We start from the raw sequence: 16270 nt of genomic DNA, 5'->3' as shown, positions 1-16270 counted from the left end.
TAAGTTAATTACAAAACCTGTCACACAGGCTTTCAGAATTGTTACATAAAATGTTTTGTAAAGCCATTTCCAACTTTGATGTAATTTGAAAACACTGACCTGAAAAACCTAATGTAAGTTGCTATCCAACAGACTACTCTTTGCTTATGTGACAAATTCTGCTCAGCTTTGAGAGGATAAATGGTACAAAGGATATTGAGCTCTCATGTCTTATGAACAACCAGGAACTAAACTTGAACACCTGCAACAGTTATTACATGGGAAATAAAATTGCTATATATTATCTTTCGCAACTTGTGCACTGTACTACTGAATCATATTAATAGAGGAAAGTTCAGACTGAAGCATCCTGAAATAACTTGGAGGTTACAAATAAAGGAATATAATCACTCAGAATTTCAACTGAGTTTTTAGAAAACAATATTTGAATGTAAAGCGCACAGCAATGCTGCCCACATTTGTTCATGGGAAATGAAGAATCTTACATCCACTTAGTTTCAGAGGTTTGGGATTAATAAAAGTACACACATAAGAATTTCACCATTGCTGTACCTTCAACCCTTTCTTCCAGTAAGTGTGTGCCACAAGTTCCCTTAAAGGCTAGAGCTGATTAGCATTTGTATTTTTATACAGACATCCCTTCAGAAGGATGGCATTAGAAACAGAACAGAACCCTTTACTACTGTATTGAAGCACTGAATCAGAGGTGAAAGCGCAACTTACTGAATCATTACTGGCCCTTTCCCTGGTATTCTGGGTTTTCTTGAAAAGTTCCCATCTAAGCAGTGACTAGATCATATTCAGAGATAGAAAGTCTGAAGAAGGAAGGAGGGGAAAGGGAAAGATGTATATTAGCAACATCTGCATAAATTAATCCTGAAATTAATCATAGTTTGCTTCCAATTTCTGACACCAAACCAGTGTCTGCTCATTGTTTTCAACACATGAAAATACTATAAAGATGTATTATTACTGTTAGCTTAAGCTGATGTAAAACCATGACCTCCCCTCAGCAGCATTTTCCCACCTTCTCTTGCATTGCTTTTATTGCTCACAGAGCTTCCTAATTCAAAATATTTTTGTTCCAAGGGTCACTTTAATTTGGATCAGCAAATTGGTCCAATTTACTGTATAGCAGAGCAGCCAAGGTGAGCCAGAACTTGCAGGAATGAGAAGGTGAGTGAAGGGACAAGCAGGAGTGCCTTTGCTGGCAGCAGTACAGCCAGACTGCTCTAAGCCAATGTTGAAACTTTGACTTGATACTACTTTGTATGTTGAAAACACTGAATGCTATGTAACCAAGGTTTAATTAAGTGTACAGGATACTTAGCTCATTAGACATACTGAAGAAAAGCATAAAGTATCAGTATGTTTCTGAGAAATGGCATGTGCATGAGAAAGGAAAACAGAAAAGTATGTAAACATTTTTCTCTAAAGAAAGAAAAAAGAAAACAATATTCTCATCAGGCAAGTCAGAGGGAAAGAGAATTTGTACATTAGATTAGATACCACATTATCTAAGATGACCATCATTTACATAGTATCAAAAGAAACACTCAGACATTATTTTTTCTCCTGAAGAGAAGGTGAAGATCATCAGGGGTATCAAAATAGTAGTAGAAATACTGCATGTAAAAGTGTCTTAATAAAAAGGAATATAATGTAAAGGCGTAGAATTTAGCTTTGAGTCTGTTCTCTTTGAGTCACTGAACAAAACTGGCTTTCTCCCCTGCTGGGAATTCCCTAGAACAGGGAAAATCCCTGTGAGATTAGAGTAGGTGTAACTAGCCACTGCCTAGTACATACAATTTACTGGGCTTTCATGATTCTCAGAACTTAACAAATACAAAGGAGAGAACAGTTCTTGCCTCCAACTAGGAATATTAGTACAACATTGTGGTGAAAAAGTCTCAGACTTCTTTTGGATCTGGCTTGACATTTTGGTTTAGCCTTGGTCTCTTTTGTCTAGCCTAATTTTTAAAGATTTGAACATGTGCTATGGGAAAGTATCCATAACATGGAGACAAAAAGACCACAATTCTTTTCAAAATCTGATGTACTTGACTCACTTATGCTTTCTTCCCTTTTCATAATCCACTAAAACATCTTCTTGGAAGGCAGAAAACTTTCAGGATTTATAAAGAGACTATCTCAGGAATTTAGTTAACTACAGTGTGGTTTAAATGTGGGGCTATCCAGTTCTAGGTTCTTAGTCTCATTTCAGATCTTTAATGACTAAAAAATTGTTAAGAGACAATTAGAAATCATAGAAAATCTTTTTTTTTCTTCCTCCTATGTCCCTTAAAGTGGCAAGTTTTCCTTTAAAAAAATTAACTTTTCAGACAATTCAAACAATTGGTTATTGCTTGAATGTTTGATGGTCTGGGTTCTCTCCCTAGCCCACAGTAATGAACAGTGTAGAAACATTACCCAAACTGGTACCAGGCAAAATAATTGATACTTAAAGAGCAGTCCCTTTGCAGGACAGTGCTGAAGCACAGTGGCAGAGACAGATGTCAAAGCTTTACCTCATCATCCATTCAGAGTGTGTTTTAAACCTGTTTGATTTTACACGATATACAGTTTGTCACCGCAACACAAACAAGTGAATGATGAATTGGTGCAGAGCAGCAGGAATCTTTCCAATCAGTTTTGCCATCAGAGAAAATATGTATTCTATGAAACACATATATATTTTTTTTCTTTTTTTAAAGACAAACTGTTTTGTAGAACTCATTACTGAATGGGTAAACAGCTGAACTGAAACAACTGGTGAAAATCTCTAGCAAGCGAGAAAATTAAATTAATGGCTGCAACTACAGGTAGGAGGGCCACAAGAGTGGTATCTTCTTATACGTGCAATCACAACCTCAATTTAAAAAGACCGAAATTCATAACCTGTAGAATGAGAACAGACATCCATAGCTCTTCAAGAACTTCAATGAACATTTCTGTGGACCCTTTGCACAGAAGCAAATTTTACCGTCTTAGATATTAAAAGACGAAACAAATAAGGTGGCATCCAGATCAATGTCTTGAAGCATTTATGGTAGCGCACTGTACTGCACTTCAGTGAAATGACGGTATCAGCATAAGATCAAAATTCCTAAATTACATTAGGAGTATGAAACCTTCAACACTAAGAAATTATTTATTAGACTAATTGCCAAAAGTAAAAAGCTTTCTCATGGAACAACAAACCTGTAACTTCTCCTCACATTGCTAGCAGTTAAATTTTGGGAAAAAGTGGGCACAACATTGACGAATTCATAATCTGTGGAATGTTTAATTCTGAACTTGAAGCTCTAAAGAGATTAAAAAACCCCAAACAAACATGAATCTATGTTCAGATATCTAAGTCTCAGCAAACATTCCATCATTCTTACCAAACATCTGTTTTGTATTTAAGAAAGATTGTGGAAATTTTCAAAATTGCTACTCTCTAACTTTATTTGCCTCCCACGTTGTTCTTCACTGATGTCTCTCAATTGCATTATTTTTGGAATTGCAGTTACATAATTATTTTCAAGGCAATCTTATGGTGATGTTAGAATAGACTGTCTCTGAAACATGCTGTGCTTACCCAGGGCTGAAGAAGGCTGCCTATGGTTCCTATGCCAAAGAGAACATTATATCATGATGAAGTACCAGGGCTAAAGGAGAAAAACCATCACAAAACAAAACAACTTTTGCCACCCAAGCAAAGAGTGATCTTTACATGCCCAAGGACAGATTAAGATAAACAAGACATATGTGAACATTAATCTTTTCTCTACCTCTAAAAGAAAGAATTTATCAGACAACAATGAACAAAGTGGAAATAATATGGTTGAGTGGATAGGCCACTGGGTCCTTGTTCTTGTCATCATGATCTTTTATACACTGGTAAATCAACAAAGTGATCTGTGCTTCTGCTTTACTATCATACAGAAAATAAAGCACCTACTGACCCCCCTACAAATCTTGTTGTCATTCTTTTCAAGTCTTTTCTTTTTATTTAAAAAATAAAAAAGGACCCCCCCAAACACACACTATTAAGTATTGGCATTTTGCATACAAGCATATTGTGCTTTATAAACTACAATATTAAGAACAATGTCATAGATGTGTTCTCACTATACAGGCATCACAATGAAGTACAGTGCAGTCCAAATGTTAATAGTTTTCTTCAATATGATGTTGCTCTAAAAACTCATACTGTTATGGTTTAACCCCAGCCAGCAACTAAGCACCATGCAGCCGCTCACTCACTCCCCCCTCACCCAGTGGGATGGGGGAGAAAATAGGTAAAAAAAGTAAAACTTGTGGGTTGAGATAAGAACAGTTTAATAGAACAGAAAAGAAGAAACTAATAATGATAATGATAACACTAATAAAATGACAACAGTAATAATAAAAGGATTGGAATGTACAAATGATGCACAGTGCAATTGCTCACCACCTGCAGATCGACACCCAGTTAGTCCCCAAGCGGCGATCCCCCGCCCCCACTCCCACCAGTTTCTATACTAGATGTGACGTCACATGGTATGGAATACCCTGTTGGCCAGTTTGGGTCAGGTGCCCTGGCTGTGTCCTGTGCCAACTTCTTGTGCCCCTCCAGCTTTCTCGCTGGCTGGGCATGGGAAGCTGAAAAATCCTTGACTTTAGACTAAACATTACTTAGCAACAACTGAAAACATCAGTGTTATCAACATTCTTAGCATACTGAACTCAAAACATAGCACTGTACCAGCTACTAGGAAGACAATTGACTCTTATCCCAGCTGAAACCAGGACACATACCCAGGACAATACTTTTGGCAAGTATGATATTTTTCATCAAGTTTGTAAGTACAGTGCTTCCTACAGAATCCATATGGGTCACAAATGAAAAGTATAACCAAAACAATACTTAGTTTACATATACTTACTCAATATATTGTAGATAATAAAGGTAATCAATATATTTAAACTTAATATGAGAATAGAATAGACAAGACTAGAGTAGACTAGCTCAGTTGGAAGGGACCTACAAGCACCATCCAGTCCAACTGCCTGACTACTTCAGGGCTAAATTCACGGTGCCTTCACTAGACAAGTTTTTACTTTGAAACTCTATTACCCTTGATTCACTGATTAAAAAAAAAACTTTATCTGAAGTTCAATCTAATTATAAAGGTATCTACTAAAATCCTGGATTACAATAACTTTAAGGTTTGCAGGGCAAAGATGAGAATGGGGGGGATGGGAGGAGGGAGGGGCTGGGATTTGCTGGACAAGGTTAACTCTCTTGTGGCACGTAGGAATTTCCTCTAGATAAGTACCTTTACCATTTTCACCATTTAAGCTCTCTTGGGAAAGTCAGATCTCTAAAAATCAGGAAGGCCTAATTCTGTGTAACCCTGGCTTGTGATGCCTACCAATGGACAACTCCTGTGTCTCCATTAGTGCCCAGAATTTCATGAGTAACAGGGAATGAAAACTGAAGAAAATTCTGCTCATTTTTGCTGCCTCTATATGGAGTACTATGAGGTCCAGCAAAACCAACTGTTTTTTTCCCAACAGGTCATTTTTTACTTTGTTCTTTCTGGGGGAAAAAAAAAAGAAAAGGAAATTAATAATAAAAAAAAAGATTGAGCAATATTAATATACTTGAGGATATTCCCAATGAATAGTAGGATCAGACCATTAGAAGAAGGAAGGCATATTCACTCTCATTACAGCTGAGAACATGGAAAATGCCTGTCTTTCCACACAAGTACTGAACTTGGATCTGTCTTTCCTATTCCTTCCCATCCTTTATTTTCAGCTCTGACCAACACGTTTTTTTTCTTGCTGCTGCTTATACTGTCAAGGTTTATGCATTTTGTATAAACAGGGATCTGAGAGAGGACAGGAAGTATAGCAAGTGATGGATGGAATAAATTAGTGAAAGGGAATTATGATTCTTTGGAAGCAAAAGTTATTTTTTGAAAGATGAGAGGCAGGAAAAGAGCAATACCGAAAAGAAGTACACTGTAAGAACGTGATGTCGAAAGACAACAAGAAGAGCTGGAGGCAAAAAAGGGGAAATCATAGATGGCTCAGGGATGACATGCTATTGATCTAGTACAGGAAAAAAGGAGAAAAAAATGGACTAAAGTCAGAAATGGAAAGAAGAAATAATAAAACCCAGAAGAGAGCACACAATTGATATACTCGGGAACATTACCAGCTTCTTATTTTATAATTAGTTGTCACAAAGATCAACGTGTTCTATAAAGCTGCACCTACTTAGGCAACATACTAGTGAAAAATAATTTTGTATTTTCTTCAGGCTCAAAGTATATGATACTAGGCTTGGAAGAAAGCAGGGATATCAGCATCAAATAACTTACTGCAACTTGATATAGAGGCTAACAACTGGAGCCATATAAAACAAGCAAAAAAAACCTTACTGGTAAAGTCCTATGGAAAGAACAGCTCAGACAGCTCCTAGAGGCAATATCATATATACGCCTGACCAGAGTATTTTTACACAAATTTGTTACCATCGACTCTGTATGATTTTTATTGCAGCTTTTGATTTGTGCCAGCAGCCCTTTACTGTCAGGAGTACTAAAATTCACCCGAAGATATTTATGTCTAGAAATGCATCTAGGAAAATGTTTATTTCCATTAACAGTACAGATAGCAAGTCATTCATTAACAACAGAACAGAACTATTAATCATATCATTCTGTGGCTCATAAAGGGTGAGAAAATACAATAGTCTCAGTGTTGGGTGTTAAAATATAGTGCCTAACAACTGTTCATTGTGACAAATATTTTCAAAGGAGTTCCTTTAGACAATTTCCCCTTTTGACTGTAGTGAATCTTGCCTGGAAAACACCTCCAGACTGAAAAGGCAAGATATGTTTTATTTTAAAGTCAAAAAGAATTTCCAATAATAGCAGGGACAATAACCAAAACAATAAAAAACTGTGGGAGTTACATAGTAAAAGAGTATTCATTGGAGCAAGAAATTATAGGTACATTCATAACACAACATAATATTCAGTCTCTATCACTGGGATACAGCAGAAGCCCAAAGACTACCCTAAGTACTGACAATGCAAATGCCCAGTGTATCACTGTTTTGCATGCTATTTACTTGGAACTGCACAGATGTCTAAGAACCCTACAGAAAGCAAAAGGCAACAGTTGTGCTATCTATAAAGAGGGATGTTATAATGTGAAGCCATGGTCATATGCTATTGTGCATTGCTGAGATAAAACATCTTTCTGTAGCGGAAATGAACACAAACTCCTTACTCCTGATGTTGATATTGGACAATTAGTAAACAAGCTTTTATCCGAACAGCCTCTTCCCTGATCATAATGTTGTTATTTCCTGACCCTTCATTTTCTTCAAACAGAAGTGTCACTCTGGGTTTACCAGAGACAGATGAAGGCTCAGCAGGAATGCAGAATGATAGGGAAGCTGCACACTCGGGAGGTTGCTGTAACATCACCTGACTTTACGCTCAGTAAATATGGGTCAGGTCTATTATGGCATTAGTAATCTCAGCCTCCAAAAACTACATACAATAATTCTGTCTGGCTTTTGTTCCATTCCAGCCTAGTTCCATTTCCATGAATGTCAATGGGAAAAGCAATTTCTTTCTACTGTAGTTACTAACATGGTAATAATTTCAGGCAGAACCTTTTCACATCCTAGACTTTCTGTGAAACTGGACACATGCAAGTCTTGTATGTAATTAGGGCACACCATTTTGAGATTTTTTCCTAATGTTCTGACCCACATTATTTAAACAGATATTTTATGAGAGTTCATTTCTGTTATGTGGGAAAACAGACAGGCTGAAATGTGCACAGGTGTAGTGTATTTCTGTAATTAAAACTACATTACCAAAAAATGGCTACAAATTTTGTCTTGTGTTGCAATACCTAGACTGACGATGTTCTTTCTCTGTAAACTTTTATCTAATCTCTTTTCCCTTTCTCTTCACTCTTATTTAGAAAACTCTACTTCCTTGGCTTAAAAATTCTTAAGTATTTGAAGGGATGAAATAAATTATATTGTGAATCCACCATTTTCTTCTTGGAGCATTAGCAAATGTTTTATCACTGGACGCTACATTTTAAATGAATGAATTTTCTTTTGCTGTCACAGTGTTGAAACTGGCCTCTGCTGTCACCAACCCAGGAGAAAGCATGTACATACTTAGGAAGGTTCAACAAAGAGATGCAGCTACTGGTAGCTGGCAAATAGGGCACCCATTAAAAAGATGAAAAGACTGATAACCAGGTTGTTTTACTTTTGTGGGTAGTGTATAATAGCTTACTGACCTCCAAAGGGGAAAAATGCCAGTCTAATGAGCCTAGAAAATTGTGATACTTTAAGTCAAGCATTTAAGTACCTCTGAATAACAATACAATGAGTACCATGGTGTTTCAGACAAGTCTTCTTTGCCAGGCGAGAGAACACAAGATGGAGTAGCTGATTTTCTCTCCCATTAGGAAATCTACCCCCAAAAACTTATCACCTGCTAGGATCACAATGTTTCTGGATTCATTTATTCCATTACCCAAGTGAACTCTCTAGAGAATTAAGCAATAGTTTCCCTGCCTCATATGGACTAAACCTAAAAGCTTGGTAAACACTAGTTTTATCTCACAAACCATAATTTTTAATTGCTAACACACATAGGAAAGGCATAATCCTCCACTGATGATATCATAGTCTACTGCCATGGAAATGACTGCAGTATCATAAACACAGGTTTAAGGTGACCTCACTTTTGTATGAAAGAGGGAAATTTCACTGGAATGTGAATGACATCGGGAATAAAGACACAGAGATACTATACAGTGAAAAAAGTCTCTTACTATCAGTCAAAATATGGAAGATGAAGACAACAGCTAGACATGCAGCTGAACAGAAAACGGGTTCTCCTGTCCAAACACTGTATTACTGCCTATGAGTCTTTGAACAGAGACAGCCCTCTGAACTCCTGTCTGGGTTCCACTCCATAAGTTCACTACACCAGACACGAGTGAAATCCCTGCCCTGACAGGCTTACAGTTTAACCACAAGAACATGAACAAAGTATAGCTATAAGAATATAGTGTAGGATCACAGAAAACATTGTAGCTGGAATGCTTCCTAGAATGAGTAAGTACTTCAGAAGTGGGAGGAAGAGAACTATACAGCCTCTTGAAGCACACAAAATAACATGAAGTCAGATGCAAATGCAGAAGTACCATCTCAGTGCAGCAAGTGCTAAGTATTTTGGCATTGGCTCAGGAAAATACATATATTTAACCTTCAGCTCTGAAGTACTCTGAGAGGTGTCAAACAACTCAAGGACTGGAAGTTGAAATTTGTGTGTAAGCTTTGTGTTGCTGTGAGCTGGGAATGTTGAGTACTGTGCAGGACCCCAAATTGAGATGAGACAAGAAGCTTGAGCCACGAACTGGGAGTGGAGAAATGTAGAAGGCGATAATGATCTCACTTAAGTAGAACCTTTCATCTTGAAGGATCTCAAAGCAATTTACAAACTTAAACAGACCAGACACTGCAGCTGGTAAGAACAGAAGCAGACAGCTGGGAACTCATTCATGGGAAGGAGGAGGTAACAGAGGACTTACTGGGTGCCATATCTTCCAAAATGCTGGTGCTGGGAGAAGACAGCAGGCTAAACCACAGCTTTTGCCTGAACCTTGCCATGCAGCCATGGGAGAAAAGTGCAAAAAGCAAACAGGCAACCAGAGCTGGCAGAAAGAGAAGCAGAAAAATGGGGCCACTGGATAGCTGTCACTGTTAGGATAGTAGTTTCCCTGCCTTTTCTCTCAAACTCAACTCCATAGACTCTTCACACTTTCTGCAGTAAAACCTCACGTCTTCCCTATTATTTTTGCCCTTTTTAAGACCTTCCTCCAACTTCTCTTTACCTTTTTTCTATCTTTTTACAAAGCAAACTTCCCCTCTTCACCTCCTCCAACTCCAAAATGTTTTCCAAATGCACAGTAGGACAAGAAGTGCTACCTCTTGGTTACTGGGAAGCCAAAGAAATTACTTCAGCTATGGCATTCATGTAGTACAGGCCTGACTGTAGTACCACAAGGGCTATTCTTTAGGTCAAAAGCACTACTGAATACATACTACTAAAACTGAACTAGATGAAGAAGTCTAAAAAACAAGAGTCATATTAGTTATTGCTGAAATGGAATTGCTTCTGGAAGGAAAGACAGCGCCTAATTACAGTAAAGTAGCTTAGGACACAAAATGAAGACACCAAGTGAAAGGGCAGGGAGGTTTCAATGAAATAGAATCCAGGAAGCAACACTTTTGTTGTACTTAAGTTAAAAGACATTGTGTGACCAGTTTCACATTTATATTTCCTAAGACTTTTAAAAGATGTCCACATTTCCATTTGGGAAGGGCAAAAAAAAGTTTTCATGGGTAAGAGCCAAAGACAAGTGTTGAGCAGGTGTTGTAGCACCACCAGTCCTTCTTAGAGAGGACCCATAGCATCCTCTGTTGCACAAACAACAGTTTCTTTCAGAAAGTGCCAGCTGGGATCAATAATGCACTGACTCTCGCTTGGGGTTCATAACCTCCATTGCAAATGCAGCTCTTGTAATGGGTTAAAAAAAGTCATTGGTGGCTTTGCCCTAGTTATTTTGTGTTAATTTAAGAAACACCCAACCAGACATTTTCCCTCCTTTTTCCCCCTTCACTATTTTGTCATTTTTTGTTAGAGGAACTTTGTTGAAAGCTTTTCAGGTCTGGAGTGTAACACCAAATACTTTTAACACACTAAAACATTAAACTGTGTCTCATCCTAAAATAAATGGCTCACTCAGATTTTGAGGGAGGATGACAGTTTAATGACAGTTTACAGGAGTGAAAGGCTTCTCCTGACATGAATGAGCTTGGATCAGGCCCCACATCAGATGAGCAGTGTCTGGGTCACTACAGATACTCAAAAGCTGTACAGGAACAGAACACAATTTTCTTACTGAATTCCATTACTGAGGATTTCATTAACTGGATTTTTATCCAGTTTTTCTTTTTGGGCCCCCAAGACCCAGCTTGCTTTCTGCCAGGCGAGAGAAGGCAAAGGGGTGTTTCTCTAAACCACATCTAGGTCCTCTAAAATGAGAGCAGAGCAACAAAACACTGAGCCTGCGCATCTTGCATTTACTATACACCCAAACTTTTCTAGGTCAAAGAAGACAAGGGAATAGTACAAGCTCTGAAATCAAGCCCAGATTTTTCACTATTACATAAACTAAACAATTCACAGATGACACATTCTCTCATGCCTTGATGCCTTTCTCTGGATCCAAAAGATTAATTTCCTCAACTGGACTAAGCTTGTATTCCTTCACAGTTGTGCTTTCCCATGCTGCTGGCAATGGCAGATTGACTAGAATGAGGAGTGGCTGCTGCAGGGGAAGCATTACAGATAAAAACAAAAACACAAATGAAATAGATTTGAAGGATTCTAGAACACTTTTCTCTGCTGCTAGGAGAAGCTGAAGAGCAGAAAAAACACATTAAAGCAAGAAAAAACATTAAAACTTGGTGACTGTGCATGCATGAGAAATGGTGGAAATACACACGTGAAAGACCTGGAAACAAAGCAAAGAAGAAAATGAAGTCATATGTGAGACTTTCTCTGCTCGCTCAAAAGAAACAAAAGAAAATTACTTTCCCTATTCCCACAAAAAAAGCCTGAAATTATTGTCCCAAATATTGCACTTTAACAAAGAAAGTACAGACATAGCTTTGGATCATGGACATTTCCAATGAGCCATTTACTTCAGCACTTCAGCTCACAATAACCACCACTAGAGACTCAAGAGGAAGATGCAGAATGTCACTAATGGAGATAGATGCCTTTGCCATTTTGCACAAGCAGAGATTGTGCTCGGTTAGCAAAGATGATTCGATGCGTCCATCAGGCTACTCTGAGATGTTTATTTTGGATGTGCATTTGTCACCACTGTCCACTCCAGTCTAGCAACATACTACTTTGTAGCTCAATGCTTACTCTGCCATGTCTTTCTTCTCTTGCTGAATGCTTTCAATCAATCAGTTTAGTATTTGTAATAATTATTAACGACGGTTGTTAAAACAAGGGACTGGAAGCAGAACTTCTAGTTCTACTCCCTACAGGGAATGAAGCAACCTGAGGGAAGAAAAGAGGTCCACAGAAAACCAAGACTTCAAATTTTGAACATCCTAACAAACACAGTTTTCCAGTATTTGGACTTTGGCCTCATTCTCTTGAGTTAAAGTGAAAAACTGTTGCTGTTGTGACTATGCAAAGACTGTTTTTCCATCTTACATTTTGTTCTTTGCTTCTGCTGTTTTCAGTTGCCATGCCAAAGTTTCTCCTGTTTATTCTAATTGTTTTAGTGTGTCTGACTCTCATTGGTTTATATGTTTAGTCTTGTCCTGATTTAATATGAATTAAAATGCCAATGCCACGACCAGTCTGCAAATATGAGTCAGAGCAGAAACTATTTAAATAATACTATGGATGGTTCCCATCTGGTTTGATATCTAGATCATACAGAATAATGCTGGTTTTTTTTTCTACTACTATTGCCTGCTATTGCCAATGAAATGTTGATTGTGACAGTGACCACAAATATGTTTTTTTCCTGGTCCTATTAAGCCAAAAGAGTGTGGTTTACTGCATGTATGTACGTGAGGTTGTTTTGATTATACTAAATTCACGTTAGAAAACTCACATTCTGCCAATGCAGTGCTACAGGACAATGAGAAAAGAATTTCCAATGAGAACAAGTGTTTTAAAAGCAAACCACTGGGCCCCTTCCCTTTAGAAGAATTTTAAGGCACACTACCCTTTCTTCCGAATTTGATTATTTCCCCAAATTACACCTGAATACTGTCTTCAACAGAAGGTCCCCATCCTTTTCCATCTCAGTCATTATGTAAGACAAAGCAAATTTCAAACTGTACATTTCCATTTCACACAGAAGTTACGCTTCTTTAAATCATTAGTTTACTGTATTGAGTAAAAATATTACATGCTAACTTTTTTTTAGTGGTGAATCTGGCTACCGTATGTCTAATACTAGCTTGAAGCTTATCTTTCTGATTTTTGGTACCTTGCCTCTACAGACCTGGGAATGTTTACCATTTAATGTCTGTCACTGAGCTTCTAGCTTTCCAGACGTATTTTAAAGGGCCAACATAGTATGTTATCAGTTTGAGTTATAACATAGCATTGTCTAGCTCTGGCAGAGTCTCAATCAATATGATTATCTTCTAGGAAAGACAGGCTTTAGTGTTGAGTGGTGAATATGCCTATCAAACACAATGTGTCCAAAAATGTGTCTGACCTCCTTTGCGTGACTCTCACTCCTAATTTAGTTTATTCAGTCTACTCCAAATGGGTGACAGACAGGCATTTAACATCATCACTGCTGTCCATGCCTTTTACAAACTGAAACATCAGTATAAATGACAGACAAACTCACAAAACCCTGATGCTCTTTCATCCCAGCTGAAATGAACACTAGCTTTAAACCTAGAATATACAGCCCCCTCTAAATGCTGGATATAAAGACAGTCAAGAGATATCCTCCTGGCATCAATCCTAATCCTAACTTGGCAGTTTTTACCGCATTTAATAAAGCTTGCTTATTGTTCCTTATTTCATAGCTTTGCTCTCCACCTAGGCACATCCCAGCCTACAGTTTAGTACTTTACAGTAATTTACTAGGATTTTTGTAACAGAGGATATATATTTAAACTATGTCTACATGGGTACTACATGGAGATTTCAGTCAGACTGAGCTGTTGTCAGCTAAATTTAAACAGACTCTTTTTCTTATTAAGTGCCTGAAGTCCTGTGCTAGTAGCAGAAAGAATGAGGCTGTCCCTTCTTTTTCAGTTGAAGCAAATTAGCTTATCACTAATAAAAAGCCCTTCACTGCTCCTTAAAGTAGAGGTTAGTAATGATGAGTCAGATACATTCTTGTGATAGCATTTGTACAATTTAAGAAACCCTCTCAGTCAAATTAAAAGTGAAATGGCTTTTCTTCAACAATTCACTTAATCTCAGTCTAACAGCATCTACGGCTACAACCCATGGTTTAATCTCTGGTTACAGTATGGCCAGTTAATATGGCTTCAAATAAATGACTGTATTTCTATCATATCAAATGCAACCAAAAAAATGGGAGTTTTCTTTTTTGTTTGGTTGTTTAAGTGTCAAGAAAAAGCCCAAAGCTGTGGCTGTCAGCAGTGCTTAAACTGGTAAATGATTTTTGGATGATTTTTTTCCCCATGTTTTAGAAAGTCAGGAAAAGGAATGTCTTCAGGTTAGAGCACCATGTTTTATATTTCAATGTAACATCGTAAGCATCTGATAGCTCATTCACACATAATGTCAAGATCAGTTCTACAAGATCTTACTCTGACTTACAAGACAACTATTCTTGGAAAGCTGCTGGTGTGTTCTGCAGATTACGTAAAGCATTAAATTTTTCTGACACAGGTTCTGTGATTATTTAAGGGTTTTCATCATTTCTACAACACATCTCTACGCCTAAACTGTACTTACTCCTCAGCATATTCTTCTAATCATGTATGCTACACTTTCTTGACCCACAGGCTTTGATATAATTGTCTGCTGATTGAGGAATTGTTTTTTTTACTGCAGAATTCCCAGCAGGACAAGCTGATGCAGTCCAGATACATATACTTTTAAATCCTATTTTAACCAAGACTGCATATATAGTTTAAAAACAGATGTGTTCAAAATAGTGCAAATCAAAGACTGATTTGCAAGTTTACTGGGGCTGACAAGGTCAGCCAGTTTAGGTTAGTATTTGCATCGTTGCCAACTCTCACAATTTTGCTGGAATTCTTCTGATATTTAGTATTCACTATAAAACCCAGGCTGCTGGAACCAAGAGTTTTCATGAACTTCTGTACTTTAATTTTTAAAAGAAGTTTCCAAACCTTACCAATGTATTAAAAAAAAAAAAAAAAAGGGCAATGAGACCCGAGTACCTAGTTCTAAAAGCAAAATGAATAAAAAGGAATCAAGACATTCCTTTAAAAAAGGATTTAATAACTTAAAAACCAGCTTTGGGGTGCAGAGGTGCTAAATTTTTGAGGGTTTCCTATTTCCTCTTCTTGACCTATTTGGATATGAAGGAAGGCCTTCTCTCTGTTCTTTCAAAGTGTCACATAAAATGTCGTCTGCAAGTAGTCAACTTAGAACCTACTTTTTTCATGGAGCTAACTTCGTTTTCTTTGCAATATTAAGCTTGCTTTCTTGCTTTTCTAGTGGAGACAAGTGCTTTGAACTGAAAACATGTTACAGTTGACCAGCTTTATTCACCTTCATAAAATCGTTTCAAACTCCTCTGCTGATAAAGAGTATCAGAGTTCACGATTTCCCATGTGGGTTACTATGAAGTGCTGCTTTTCTAGCAAGGCTAGTGCCGAGCCACCTAGCACAGATGAAAACACAAACCCAAGCCTCTCTTCTCCCTAAAGTTAAAGACAGCTGATCAAAGCTCCAGCAGACAACACGTTCAAACTTCTCCCCGTTCCCACAGTCTTCTTTCAAAGTATTATTTGCAGGGCTGACATCACCCGGGCCCAGCTGCCCCCACGGGCGGCTCTGCTCCTTCCCCCTGCCCCTGCCACAGCCAACTCCTCGCCTCGGTGCCCTCCGCCCAAGGCCGAGAGCTCCTCGCCGCCGCACCAGGCGCCGACCCCGCTTCTCCTCTCGAGGCCTGGAGAGAGACCTGACACCTGCTTTCCCTGGCCCAGGGGTCGGGGTGCATCCCGGCCCAGCCTGCCCTTGGGAGGCGCAGGCAGCCTCCGCTCCGCCCCGGGCACCGAGACGCCCCGCGCTCCCTCGACCTCGGGGCCCCTCCGTCCGGCGAGGGCAGGAAGTCGGCTCCACGCCGGGGCCTGCCGGCCTGCGGGAGCCCCCCCTGGGTACTAACCTGACCAGATCGGTCATACAGGATCCCACAACCACCACCTCAGCGGCCATGGCGCCAGGACACAGGGCAGCCGCAAGCCCCACAGCCTAGCCAAGGCGCTGCCCAGGCCTTGGACCCTGGACCCGGCCTTCGCGCCAGGCCCCGCCGTCGTCGCGGCGGCTTCCCCTGTTGCTACGGGCGACGGGCGGGGGAGGAGGCGGCGGCGGCCGGCCCGCAGGGGCCTTCGGTCGGGAGGGGTGACGCTGGCGAACGCCTGCTGGCAGGGCCACCCCCTCCCCTCCTCGCCCTCTCCCCC

The 16270-nt window shown here is 39.1% G+C and overlaps 1 protein-coding gene across 1 annotated transcript in view; it reads right to left on the bottom strand.

Annotated features, from left to right (window-relative positions):
* The window catches only part of RBKS (ribokinase), a 69018-nt gene extending 53022 nt beyond the window's left edge, over positions 1 to 15996 (bottom strand). Inside the window, exon 1 of the mRNA XM_010576519.1 lies at positions 15976 to 15996. Coding sequence (XP_010574821.1) covers positions 15976 to 15992 — 17 coding nt within the window. The 5' untranslated portion in view covers positions 15993 to 15996. The remainder of the gene's footprint in view (positions 1 to 15975) is intronic.
* Between the last annotated feature and the right edge of the window lie 274 nt (positions 15997 to 16270).

This window comes from Haliaeetus leucocephalus, unplaced genomic scaffold (genome assembly GCF_000737465.1).
Source record: "Haliaeetus leucocephalus isolate CR32 unplaced genomic scaffold, Haliaeetus_leucocephalus-4.0 Scaffold526, whole genome shotgun sequence".
NCBI classification, from domain to species: domain Eukaryota; kingdom Metazoa; phylum Chordata; class Aves; order Accipitriformes; family Accipitridae; genus Haliaeetus; species Haliaeetus leucocephalus.
Note: the sequence above shows the minus strand (reverse complement) of the source record. Positions and strands in the feature narration are given on the sequence as shown.